The sequence below is a fragment of the Plasmodium gallinaceum genome (genome assembly GCF_900005855.1).
Source record: "Plasmodium gallinaceum strain 8A genome assembly, contig: PGAL8A_v1_98, whole genome shotgun sequence".
Lineage (NCBI taxonomy): Eukaryota > Apicomplexa > Aconoidasida > Haemosporida > Plasmodiidae > Plasmodium > Plasmodium gallinaceum.
The window spans coordinates 66,837-82,450 of record NW_021628265.1 but is presented as its reverse complement, the minus strand read 5'-3'; the positions used below and the strand labels follow the sequence as shown (position 1 = coordinate 82,450).

General features: G+C 16.8%; 1 protein-coding gene across 1 annotated transcript, besides 2 other annotated features; it reads right to left on the bottom strand.

Annotated features, from left to right (window-relative positions):
* Positions 1-256: 256 nt before the first annotated feature.
* PGAL8A_00329650 (Plasmodium exported protein, unknown function) lies at positions 257-1,052 on the bottom strand (the record flags this gene model as incomplete). The annotated part of the gene is made up of 2 exons (XM_028672325.1): positions 257-733; positions 864-1,052. The coding sequence occupies 2 exons, from the start codon at positions 1,050-1,052 to the stop codon at positions 257-259; spliced, it is 666 nt and encodes a 221-aa protein (XP_028528888.1).
* Positions 1,053-6,208: 5,156 nt separating this feature from the next.
* Positions 6,209-6,616: a repeat region.
* An 838-nt stretch (positions 6,617-7,454) lies between these two features.
* Positions 7,455-8,122: a repeat region.
* Positions 8,123-15,614: the final 7,492 nt, after the last annotated feature.

The following is a 15,614-nucleotide window of genomic DNA, read 5'->3' as shown; positions in this document are numbered from 1 at the left end:
TTTTTAATTATTTGCATATACAAAAAAAAATATAATATGTTTTTTTTTTACTTTGTATCCCTTTAGTTCACATATCTAGATAAGTATATTTCTCATTTATACGTAGAATAAACAAATACATTTACTTAATATATTTAAGCATCATTTAAAAGAGACCTATACTATCATTTATAGGAAAGTGCATGAGCTATTCTTTTCTGTGTTTTTTTCTTTGTCAAATCTTAATTTTAATTAGATAATTTATTTATATTCATTTTTATGATTTTTTTTTATCATCATCTGAAGTATTAAATGGATCAATAAAACTTAAAGCTCCTACATATCCTAAATATATGGCGAGTGCCTTTACTGGAATATGTGGTGTTCTCGAATTATTTAATGTAAGCATTGCCATTGTAAATAAAAATGGTGCAGCCATCAATGACCTTTGAAGCATATTATTACTTTTTCCCTTTAATCCACTTGAGATTTTATTAGATTCATTTCCTTCATTTTTTTTCAAGCTTTCCAATGATTCATCATTTCCTTCGTCTGTTTCAGAATCTGATTCATTTAAACTTGGCTCTTGTTCCGGATTATTTCCTTCCCTATTTACATCATCTCCAATACGTAATAAATTTAATTTTAATTGATCTGTTATTCCTTCATTACTAGATTCTGACAAATTTCTTTTGTTTATTAAATCAACTATCCCCCCCAAGATTTCTTTGGAATTCTCAAATTTATATGTGTACTAAGAATTATATGAAATATTAATAATTTAAAAATATATATTTTATTTTATAAATGAAATATCAATTTAAAATAAAAAATATGAAATATCAACAAAATACAATCTTTCTTAAGTTTTATTATGGCCTTACACTACTGAAACCCTCTAATACCATTATTAAAAGGGCAAATAAAAAAAATTTAGAAAAAAGAGATATGTTTGTTTTCTGTTTTTTATTGCATATCTTTGAATTTTGTATATATGTTGTCATATAACCTTTAGCTACATAATCACCGTATCCTGGCATATTAATAATATTAAATATAATATTACTTTTCATATTCTTTTTTTTTTTTTTTTTTTTATAGAATTAAATAAATCTTTTTTAATAAAAATTTAATTTAATTTAATTATTGTTATTTTATTTTTTTTTTTTTTTTATAGATTTAAATAAATCTTTTTTAATAAAAATTTAATTTAATTATTGTTATTTTATTATTTTTTTTTTTTTATAGAATTAAATAAATCTTTTTTAATAAAAATTTAATTTAATTATTGTTATTTTATTTTATTTTATTTTATTTTTTTTTTTATAGAATTAAATAAATCTTTTTTAATAAAAATTTAATTTAATTATTGTTATTTTATTTATTTTTTTTTTATATAAATTTATTTATTTTAAGGTAAAATTGGCATTTAAAATTTTTAAAAAATTAAAAATGAATATTTAAATTTAAAATAATAAATAAAAGTAATAAATCTTAATTCAAATATGAAAATTAAAATTACTTATAAATATATTTTAAATTTTTAATTAAAAAAAATTATAAAAGTATCATGTAATTTTATAGATGAAATATAATTTATTAATAAAATTTGAAACTCCTAATTGTTAAATATTTGCTTAGTGATTAGGAATTTTTTTTAATAATCTTTTTTAAAAAAAGATGTAATCTCTACAAATTTGCATGTATTACAAATAACTATTTAATTGAAGAAATGCTAATTTTATTCATGACCCTAATTTGGAATGATATTGTTAAATGATATTTTACCAAAATTTTCTGGCATATAATAATTTTTATAAAAACTTGAACAATAAGTATAGTAATAGTTGCATCACAATTTAAATTCTGATGTGATGATGAAAATATACGTAGATTTTTAAATTGTAATATTACAAAAATTTTTAGAATAACGTAATAGAATTTTTTTTGATAAATATAATCAACTATAATTTTATTATTTAACAAAATTTTAAGATATAATAATATATATATTTATAAAGTTTAAGTTTTTGGTTAATGGTCAATTAAAGGCTTCATTGATCTTTTTGAAATTTTGTATAATAATAGTGGACTATTTTAAATATTTTCCTATGTATGCAAAATAATTAATAATCATTTACAAAGATATACATAAAGACATGTATAGCAATATTTTGCAGGTACAAAAAAACCACAAAGTAGCTTACGAAAAAAATGCATATCTTATAAAATGTAGTAGAGGTATAATTATGAATAAGCATGATAATAATAATAATAATAATAATAATAATAATAATAATAATAATAATAATAATAATAATAATAATAATAATAATAATTTATAAAAAATTAATTTTGCATTTTTTTCCTTGAATCTGTGGTATTCTTTTTTTTTTATAGCTTTAACAAAACTATTGAAAAAGGTTAAAAAAACAAGATATAAAATAAATATATTTATTTTATTTTTAACAGATAATTATATGAGAAATATATAATTACCTTTTTATATTAATTTTATGATAAATAAAATAAGTAGAAATTTCTTCCCATGTTCTCTCTTAATTTAACTATTTAAAGCAATACAAAAGTCTCTGAACTGTAAATTAATAAATGAGCTACAGAAGTTAAAAAATAGAAATTTAAAATTATTACTTGAATAAATGTTTACTATAAATTGATATATTAAATGGAAATTCATATACTTTTATTGTATTTTAAGAAGTCATACTAATAAATAGAATGTGGAAAAATGCATACTTATTTTATTTATTATAATACCACTTATTATAGATAATTATATTCACTTAATATAATTATACCATATAATATAAAATATGTAATTTATTTATTTTATATTAAAAATATTTTAATTGATATTATGCTAATATAAATCTAGCTTTTCTTAATGCATTAAATTTAATTATTATGCTTATGTTGTTTTTTATAAATACATTATATGTTCAGAATTTATTGTTACTTTTTATTTTATAACATATTACCATCAAAAAAAGACAATTCTTTCCAAAAAAAAATGTATAGAAAAAGAATATAAACATCTAATTTTCTTTTCTTTTCTACACATATTTAAGTGCATGTATTTTGAGTGTATGTTTAATAAAAGATATAATTAACCTTTTATGAAATAATAGTTATATTAAGTCATAAGGAAATTAATGAGTTAACCTTGAGCATATAGAATTTATAAAAAAAAAAAAAAAAAATTTTTTTTGTATTTCATCTTTTTAAGGGGTTTTTATTAAAAATTATTTTTAAAATTCAATTCAATTTTTCTATTTATTACTGATCATATTTTGTTCGTTAAAAATTATACTTGAATAAATTTTTGAATTGGTAAAAATTAAATTAAAAGTATAAAAGATAAGAAAAAATAATTTTATTTTTTTATTAATATTTAATTTTTATTCATTTAAAAGACTTATGGTAACTTTAACTTAAATTTACTAATTTATTTGAAAAAATTATTTTAAATATAAAAACTATCTTTCACGAAGATATATATTTTTAATAAAAATAAAGATAGTTTTTACTGAAATAAATAAATCCCAATAAAACAATAAATGCTTAGCTATATAAATAAAATACATATGGATTACTAATTTATGTCTTTAATATAATTTTTTATAACATTTAAAATTATTGAAGATACTGTACATGTTTTTTATTAATAGTATATTCAATACTCTAAAAAAGCCATTAAATAATCAATTAATAAATCAATTAATGACAAAGACAATAATATACAAAATGATACATTTAGAACTCAATTGAATCAATGATTTATTAATTGGCCATTTAATGACTTCATTAGTGTTGAGAAAACAAATTAATAAAGAGAATCTAGAGTAAATTCTATTAATTTCCTTAATTATAAAATAATCTATTATATAAAAATTATTTTTTTTTGATAATCTGTAAAAATTAATAATTTTATTAATTATTCATTATTTAATTTACACAATACTTTATAAACGAAATATTCCATATTGCATTTTTAAATTATTTATAAGAACGAACACATTCAACAAAAAAAAAAAAAAATAGACAAAAATTATTATATATTTATGCATTAATTTTTTTTCTTTTTAGTGTCATACCTCAAAAAAAAAAGTAGAGTTTTTTTTTTTATTCTTTGTAGATACCATAAATAGAAAAAAAATATACATAATGTTTTTTTTTTAGTGTATGTATCTATGTGAACATATTTTTGCAATATAATGATTTATTATTTGTCATTTTAATGATTGTACTAGAGTAATGAACATACAAAATAATTACGAGCATGTGGAGTTACCTCCACTAGCTTAATGAATTTAAATATAAATTTAAATTTTATAAACCCGCTAAATATATTTATGTAGTCTAATTTGAGTATTTAATGTTTTTAAAAAACATTTATTTACTTTAATGATAATTCTTATTTTTATTAAAAATTTGAATCCATATTAATTGTCGATTTTTAATTAAATATACTTTTAGTTTTATGAAATATGACAATTCCAATCTATTTATTTTAAAAGAAATAAATAATTATTAAAACATAGATTTAAATTATATAAATATTATATCACAAAAATTTGTTTTCTGCATGTATAAAATATTCTTTTAAAAATATCTAATAAAATTCATTATTCAGAAAAATTGTTTTCTTAAACAATTATTTTTTTAATTTTCCACAAAAAAAATAAAAAAAAAATTTTTTTTTTTATCTGTTTAGAGTATTCATAAATAAATGCATATTTTTCATACTATTAATTTTTATCCTCAAAAGGTTTAATGTTGCTTTTTATCAACCGCATATTTAACATGAACAGATAAAGAATACATTTAATTATGTGGCATTTTAAATTTTATTTAAAATAAATAGATAATACTATTTATATATCATATTCTAAAAGCTTTTTATGTTTTTCGGAATCAGGTGGGTTAACATTAACAAATAGTTGGAGAAATTTTAGGTGGAGATTTGAATGTTCATAAGAAAATATATTTTAATAAATAAACCTAAATGAAAATCATTTCATTAAACTATAGCTTTTATATAAACTTTGAGGGAGAATCATATTCATGAAAATACTAGTAAATATATTGGATAATATTTAATTGAAAGTAATAACATCGTAAGGAAAGAAAACAACTAGATAAATTCTCTTAACAAAAGTTGTAGCTATTTGAGATAGATCATTTAAAAAAGAATTATATATTTCAGAAGAATATATTTTATAATTGTAATATGATAAGTCATTTAACGTAATTATGTTGAAACAAAATATTTAAGGACAAAGAAAATGAAATTAAATGTATAATAACATATAAAAGATATGATATTAATTTCAAGATGTTAAAGAACGAAATTAAGCCTTAAAAACTTTGTTTAATGAGAAATTATATAGATTTATAGTTAAAATATTTAGAAAAACGAAAGAATAAAACTAAAGAAATCAAACACATAGTATTCAACTTAAATGAGTCAAGAACTTAATGAATATATCACTAAAGAATTACCAATTAGGATTTTTTATATAAGTTCTCATAACACATAAATAAATGGCAGAAACAAAAGTCCTCATAAAAATTTCAATCATATAATTGATTAATATAAAATGTCAATCTTTTATGTAATAGAAATTAATAAATTATAAGGAAAATAACGAATTAATTATGCTCTTCATCCATTGAAAAAATATTTAACTATAAAAAATAATATTAAATTTTTTTTTTTTTAAATTATTAATAGAATTTATTTTTGGAACAATAAAAAATTAAATTCTTAGTTGAAATAAAAACAAAAAAGATTCTGTTTTTGCTAGTATTTAATTTTTACGAATTTTTGAAAAAACTGTTAATAACTTCAATATTAATTCGTTAATTTATTTAAAAATATTATTTTAAGTAAAATTAAAAATTTTTATAATGGCGCTTAATAAAAGGAATTATTAATCTTTTCGATAATGAAAATAGCTATATATATGGAAAATATATAGTTAGCCATGCAAATGCTAGATAAAAAAAAAAAAAAAAAAGAAAAGAAAAAATTATTTTTCAATTTTTTTTTTGTTCCTTTTTACTAATTAAATACGTACACAATATATATTTGTTCTTTTTTTAAAAAGGGAATTGGAAATAATGGGGAAAAGTAATTATAGAAAAATATAAGGATTAATTTATTGGCAAAGGAGTTTCTTAGTGTTGAATTTTTACTTTGAGTTAAAAGAGAAAATTTTATATACATTAAAATAAAATTTTCATGTTTATAATATGTATATAATTTAATTTGTATTTCATTAATTACTTATGTTTATTGATTTGAAAGTAGCAGACTTGATTTGCTAAACGCTATTAATAATATTATATGTAAAATAAACATAATTAAAAATTGATAATTAAAGGGGATTTTAATTTTTAATAAAAATATAGGATTTTTATTAAAGTAAATAAATGATTCTTGATAACAATAAATATTCAACTCAGCAAACTGTATAAATACAATTTAATTGTTTATAAAATTTAAAATTATAAACTAATTCCTTAAATTAGTAGAGCCAACTCTACATATTCTTTATTAATTTATTTTTTTAGTACTTTAGCGAAGCTACCGATCAGACAATTAATAAATCAAACGATGATTTAAATTTTAATAAAAATGAGGATAAATTTTCATTAAAATAAATAAATAACTCTAATACAATAAATATTCTGCTATGAAATGTATATAACTAAAGTTCCGTTGTAGAATAAATATGTTTTTACAATAATTAAAATTAATAAAGTCCTCTATTCATACTTTTTTTAATTTTTTTGAAACAATAACAAGACAACTGAATATTCAATTAATAAATCAGTAATGGACATCTTATGCTACGACAATAATAAACTTTTTGAGAAATAGTATAAAATGTAAAAACGATTTATAATAATGCAAATCATGGTACAAAGAGAGAAAAATCATATTTAATAACATTAGGAATTTATTTTATATGTCTTGTCTTTTCAAAATTATTGTATGAAATAACTTCACAATGAGAATAATTTATTTGAATGACTGATAAAAAAATATTATAAGAATCCATATAATATTGTCTAAAAATCAGTAATTAATGATAATAATATTAATGATAGCAACATTATTTCATTAGAATTGTCTGAATGTAAAGGAAATATGATGAGTATTATTTTGATGAATATAATTTAAATTAATCTTTTTTACATAGATCAATAAATGGTATTATATATCCATTTATATTTGTATTAAGAAGTAAAATAATGTAAGTGCATATTTAATTGCTTATGCAAAGTATTTGAGGACAAAATGCACCCTCTAATGCATGATTAAGTATATTCAAAAAAAGGAAATCTATTTTTTTTCTATAATTATATATATTTGTGAATGCTTCATACATTTTTCTGTTTTACTTCATAAAAAATGAACATTTTTTTTTTTAGAAGATGATGAATATATAGTTAATTCATCAATTGCTTATTCATTGACTTTGGTAATGCATTGAACAAACAGATTAATAAAGAGCATTTAGAATTTGCTCTACTATTTTAAGGAATTAATGTATAATTTTAAATTCTATGACCAAGTAAAATGTATTTATATAGTCTACCAGGATGGAAATTCTTTTTACATTCTACAGAAGCATTTATTTACTTTAATAAAAATCCATATTTTTGTTAAAAGTTTAAATCCTAACCGAACATTAATTTATAATTAAATATATTTTACTTATAATGTTATGAATTATGTCTAGAAACTGCAAATACATTACTTTTCAATTAATTAACGTGAGTAATTAATGAATTACAAATTAAATTATATAAATATAGAAAACATTAAAAATTTATTATTATGTATATAAAATTTTTTCTTTAAACAAAATAAAAATTCAATACAGAAAAATTCTTTTGTTAATAAATTACTTATATTTTCCAAATATTGTTTTTTTGACAATTAAATTTTTTTTAAGAAAAGTAAATAAATTTTTTTATGTATTTAATATATAAAAAGAAACATAAAAAAATTAATAATTTGTTTTTTTTTTTTTCTTTATCTAGTTCTTGCATGACTAACTAGGTTTTTTCCGTGTAGATAGTTATTTTCATTTTCAAGAAGGTTAATAAATCATTAAACAATTATATAATATTAAATAAACAATTAATTTTATATTTTATTTAAAATTCATGAATTAACAACTGGTTGTTTCAATACTTTTGCATTATTTTAAATAGTCAAATAATAATAGACATACAGAAAAATCTCCACGCGTTTTATTTTTTATAAAGTTAATTAATATATGCAATAATTAACTACCTATAAATTAAACTACATAATTCAACAAAAAGTTTATTTTTAATTTTAAAATAAAATTTTATTATATTTATATAACTTTTAATACTTTATTACTTAATATAAACTTAATTATTTGTTCTAAATTTGCGTTCACATATGCACTATATAATTGATGATATACACATCTTAATGCATTTTTACTATACTCTACATTAAAGATTAAGTAGAAAATAGTAAACTATTTTTTCAAAAAAAAAAAAAATTATAAAAAAAATATATTCTTTTCCTTTAGAAATAATAAAAAAAAATAAAAAGAATTACTATTCAAATATTAAAACATAAGATGTAGTGCGCACATTTTATATTCTTGTTTTGCTTACATACCCTACATACATAAATAAAGCTTTATTTATTTTATATTTATTCTTATTGTAATTAAAAAATAGATAGACAATGCAATTTATAATCCATATACTAAATAAATATTTTATTATACCCAACACGTTAAAATATAGTAACATTATATAGTTTAATAAAAATTATTATACACTCGTAAAATTTGAACATTCATTGTCTACAAATATTAGAAATATAATGTATATAACGACTCCTTTCTTTTTATACTTCTCACAAAAAAAATCATTTTTTTTTAAATATTTTACATATATCTACATAAAATAAAAATAATAAATATATTACCTTAAAAAAATTATTATAAATAAATAAATTTTTTTTTTCCATAAATATAATATAATGTGAGAATCTTATTACATGTATCTTAGGTATGTATCTTTGAGAATTCAATTTGATATATTCATATATTTGAATATTTTGAATGTACTACTAAATTCTTTTCTGAACCTTATCTCACCATATTGAAAATTCTAAAAAATTAATAATATTCTTTATTTGACACACAAGAATAGAAGAAATTGTGAAAATATCAATCATTTTTTACTTTTTTTTTTCTTTTTAAATTAATATGTTTCTTTTACATTTTATTATCCTATGAATTTGATTAAATATAAAATTAATTTTAATAGTTGAAATAAGTATTTAAATTATTGAAATAATAAGAAATAAAAAGACATTGTTTATATGGAAAAACTTTATGAAAAACTAAATTATAGAAATAAATGTATTAATTACAAAAGAGTTTTAATTATGAAGGGAAAAAAATAAAATTTTTATTGAATTGTGTCATATTCATGTAACAAATTCAAAAATTAAAATGAATTATTATTTAAATTTGTTACTTAAGTTTACTCTCATATGTACATTTAAAATAACTTTAAATGCTTAAAATATTAAAATCTTTAATAAATAAAAACATTCTAGTTTTTAATTTTTATTATTTATAGATTAAAAATAATCAAAACCTTTATTCATTAAAAAGTAAAAAAAAAAAATTTCTATCTTAAAAAAAAAAGAATTATAGTTACGTATTTTTCTAATTGAAATATAATTATCTAATTGGTTATTTAGTAAATAAAAATGCTATTCACTTATATGCAATTGTATTCATGAATGACATCTTAAGATAGTGGAAAGAAATTAATAACCGTTTTTTTAATAAAAAAAAATAAAATAAAACTAAGAATGATATATAAGTTGATATTTTCTTATAAATTTTAGTGATCATCTAGTGAGGTTATGTTATATGTAATTATATAACTAAAATATATATAATAAAATTATAATGCAAATGCTATTTTAGATACATGTAAGTTATTTTTTAAATTTTTATTAGTTTTTTTATTTTATATAATTTTTCCATTTTGAAATGATAACATAATTAAAAGAAAAAACTTGAAATGTGAAATGAAAATGTTTAAACCAAGAGTTATTTAATTAGAAAAACATAACAGTGTTAACAGAAGTACACAGAAGTTGCCAAAATAAAAATAATAATATAATATTATATTTATATATTTGTATAATTAAAGAAAAATAATAAAAGATTTTTTAGAAGTATGATTTATATATTCTTTTTAAATGTTATTCATAACAGATTTAATTATATTAATTCATGTTTAATTATAGAAGAAATGATATAAAAAATATATATATACCTTAACTTGTATTTTAATTTTCTTAAAATTACGAACTTCATTTATAGTTTTCCCAAAAATAATTTAAAATGAACACATTAAATTTTTTCATACAAGCTATTTATTTCAGATAAAAATAAAAAAAAGTTTATCACTAATTTCATATATAATTATAATTTCTATAAATAAGAGATAAAACAAAAATAGAAAATTCTGCTTCATTTCTTTTATCTAAAATAAGAAATATAGGTAAATGTATTTTTTCAGTTAAAATATAATTATTTTAATTTAAAAGTATAGTGAAATATTAATTGTAAGTAATCTTAAAAATTGCATTTAAGAAAAAAGCTAGGTGCAACTTATATAACATGAAGAAACTCCTCATTTTATCTTTTTTAAAAAAAATAAAAAAAATAAAAAAAAATAACTCTTAAAAATGAAATCTCTAAATTAAAAAAAAGGTATTTTTTTTTTAAATAAAAATATTAATTTTTTTGTAATAAAGAATTATATTAGGGTTTACTTTGTAAATTTTTGTGATGGGGAGATTCTCATCAAATTATGTATAATGAAAAAATTTGAAAGGCTAAGATACAAACAAATTATTATTTTTATCATTTTTTTTTAAGAAAATAAAAAAAATAAAATATTAATGATTTTTACTTTTACAGTTATTATGGAATTATATAATTGTATACAAATGACATATTTCAATTTTATATATTTCTTACCATAATTTTGTATTTTTTTAAAAATATTTTAGGAAACTTAATTTTTTATTTTAATATTATTTATTTTATAATTTAAAATTATTTAACTTACATTAATTCATATTTTTTCATAGAAATTGATTTATTTTATTTTTAAAAGTATTGTATTTATTATTAAATAATAAAAAACTAATTTATATTTCTCAAATATACATATTGACATGAAGATAATTATGTTTGTTACACTATGTAAAATATATGAAAATGGTTCTTCTAATTTTTATGATATATTTTTACTTATATATATATTTTGGAATAAAATAATAGTTAAAAGTACATGAAAATAAGAAAAAGAAATATTCCTTTTTTTTATAAATATTTTGTATATTATCAATAAGAATAAAAGAACCCTATTACTTTACTTAAATTTCTAAATAATATAAAAAAAAAATAAAAATTAAATAAAGAAAAATAAAAGGCAGTGTGGATGAAAAAAAATTGAGTATTAAATATTAAATAATAAATTTGTTGTAAAATAAGTATTGTCTATATTTATATATATATGTAAATCTAAAAAGGAAAATAAATTGCAATATTAAAAATTTTATTTTTTTTTCTATTCAAATATTTTTTTTAATTTTAACAACTCATATCTATATGTATTAAAATGTTAGTTATAGTTTTAGACTTTAAGTACAATATTCAATATTTATGTATTTGAAATTATAATACATGAAAAACATGCAATGTATTTTCATTTCTTCGTTCTTCTATATTTTCATTTATTAACCATTTAATTTATCAACTTTAATGTATTTAGTTTTTTTGATTTATAACCTTAAACCACACGGATTCCTATTTTGAATCCAAGTAATTTTTCATCTTATAAATGTAATCATCTTTATACATCATTTTTTTCTTCCATTCATCCCAATTACACTTCAATGTTTTCCTCCACAAGTCTCTCAATTTCTATTCAGTCTATCCTTCTTTCTATTTCTTAAGATGATTTCTTAAATATATTTTATAAACTTCTTTTTGTCTTGTTTCCATTATAATACTCCATTGAAAACATATGTGATTTTGTAGTTTAAAAAATTAACATTCATCTAAATCGAACCCTTCATCTTTCGTTTTGAAACATGAAAAACAAGACTCAAATGGATTTATCTATTCTCTTTCTTTTATCATCTTCTTCGTTTACGAATCTTATATACTCCACTTTCGCTAATTGTCTTAAATTTAAATTACTGAAATATAATCCCAAACATATTTTATCCTACTATGTAAAAACAGACTATAATATAATATAAAGATAAAGAAAAAAAAGTTTTTTAATAACTACAACTTTAAATACATTTAAAAAAAAGAAACATGTATTTTCTGAAGTAAATTATATCTTGTAGAAAAATATATATGAAAGTGAGAAATAATATAGAATATAACATATAGAGCTTTGAATTATTAAATTTATTCTTTTAAATATTTTATTTAGATTTCTAAGGTAGTTATTAAACAACACTAGTGAATCCATACCATTAAAAGATAATGTTCTTGATAATTTTTCCCTTTTATCCTTTTAAAGTCTCACATTATATTGATGTACTTTTAAAATACAAAATTACATTTTATAATAAATATATATTTTTATTTTTGTTTGTTATTTAATGTATTATAGTTACTTTTGCATATAGTTACTAATTCTTATTATAAAAAAGTACAATAAAAGATATAATAAATAAAATTCGAAAAACTAAATTCTATTCACTTCTTTTATATTAATATTTATTTGTTGTTCCTTATATATATTTTTATTTTTTTAATTTATCATTTTATTCTTTAAATATATTAAATAGAATTCAAGAAATTTTAAAAGAAAAATATATAGGTTACAAAATATCTCATTAAAATATAGATGATAACATCTTATTTGCATTACATGTCCCCGTGTTTTTAAATACTAATTTATTCATGATTATTATAATCAAAAAAAAAAAAAATATATATATATATATATAATCTACCCATCCTTTTTTTGAATAAACAACAAAATCCTGAAAAAGGTCTATAGAAATTTAAAACTTATTATTTAAAACAATTGATGAAAAATTAGTAATTCAGAATTTACACTTATAAAAAAGATTAAAGTACTATTTAAGAAAAATAAAAATTAATAAAATATTGTTTAAATGAATTTTTTGTTTTAGATTTTTTTTTTTGTCTTTATTAATATATAATTTTAATTAGATAATTACTCTGAATTCATAATGTTTTAATTCTTTAATATTATGATTTTAATTTTTTTAATTTTCGTTATGATTAAATTAAAATTAATTTCTATTTTCTTCTTTTTCTTAATATTTTTTTCAATAAAATTTCAATTTTTGTAAAATTTCAAAAACATAAGATAAATGTTTTGAATACTGAAAATATTCATTAAAATTTTGTTTGTTAATTATACTAAAAAAAAAAAAATAATAATTTTTTTCTTCCATTATTGTTATAATACATTAAAACACTAAAAAGATACCATAAAGTAAAAGCAATTTTTATTTGTATATCTATTTTATTTATTTTATTTTTTAATTACACAGTAAAAAGTTTTAATTTTCATAAATTAGAAGTACTTAGTCTTATAATTTAAATCATAGTGATATATATAATTTTTTCATTATACATATTTTAAGAAATTTTTTTTTATAATTTATCTTGAAAAGAAAGTTAAAGATAAAAAAAAAAAAAATAGAAACAAAACAAATTACGTATTAAAGATTATGACTTAAGAGTATCGAATCAATAACACATTTGTTATTATGATCAAAAAGAGGAAATATTTATAAATAAAAACTGTAGACAAATATTTGTAATTTTTACAATTGTAGAAGCAAATGTAGGTTATTAAATATAATTTTACTAATTAATATATTATTTTGTAGCTAATACATAATTATATAATCTAAAAATATGTAAATCATATTGATACCAGGAATTATAAACGGAACAAAAACTAAGAGAATACAACTGCTTTTATATATTCGCAATGGCATATATTTAAAAAAAAACGAGAAAATAGTAGAAAAAAGCAAGTTACATAAGATGATATAAAAACTATTATAAAATAAATGCTATTACATATACATTTATAATAAAAGTTACAAGTACAAGATGTAATATATACATATATATATATATCAAATAATGCAATAATAAAATTTTTTGTATACATTTTATGTAATTATAATGAAAAAATGCTAAATAAGTATGTAAAGTTGCTTTTTAGTAAAAAAAATTTTTAGAATAAGTAAATGATTGATACAAAATGAAACTCTACATAAGCACATTCTTTTTTTTTTTAATAAATAATGGTACGAAACATAAGTGATGATTAAATATAATAAAAATACAATAAAAATAAAAAAAAGTAAATAAAATTATTGGTACTTAACATATAAATATGTGTGTATTTTTAACAATTATAATAAAAATAGTAAAAATTAAAATAATTATGATCATATGTTAATTTTGAAAAAGTTTAAAGGATATGAATTTTTTGTTTATTTTAATTGTGTAAATTAACATGAAATATAATAATTACGAAAATGTAATGAAAATATAAAAAAAAAAAAAATGGTATATGAAATAAAATAAATTTTTATATATTGTTAATTTTGATAATCAATTTGGTAGAAGATACCATATATTTCTTAATTTTATTAAATATATAATCGGAGAGTAATAATTTATATTATGATTAATGTTTATTAATAACAAAAAATTTTAAATAGTATATGAAATTAAGATATATTTAGTTAATATATATATTAATATGAAGTAATAAAATAAAACAAAAAAAAAAAAAAAATATTACAATATACGTAATTATAATAATTAAAAAATTTTATTTTTTATTATAAAATGATATAATTACGAAAAGAAATATCATATAAACTATTTAAACTATCTTTTTACTGATAATAATTATTAAATAATATTAATACTGATATATATAATTACTATAATAGTAATTAAAAAAAGACATAAATAATTTTTACATTAATGGATATACCCAATAACTAGTATATGTATAAATAGATATAATACTTCCTTTTAGTAAATAAATAGTAAACAAATAATAGATAAAAAAAAAAAAAAATATTAATAATTTTATAATTATATTTATCCATAATATTATGTAATAATAAGTATAACTTTTTTTAAAATAACTCTATGTTATAAAAGACATATAATAATAAAATATTATTTTTTTAATTTATTAACAATTTTAAATTATCAAACTTTCACTTTTTTTTTTTTTTTTTTTTTTTTTTTTAATATAAAAAGGTAATTCTTATGTAACTGCATATAAATAGTAACATAGAAAAAATATTAAATGAAAAAGTTATTTTTTTATTATTTTTGTTCTACATAAAGAATAAAAAATAATATTCATAAATAAATTAAACTAAAATAAATTATATGCTAAAATAATAAATATAAAGTTCTGTTTATATGAAAAAATAAGACAATAATATTTTTAATTTCTAATTGAATCTTTTTTTCAAT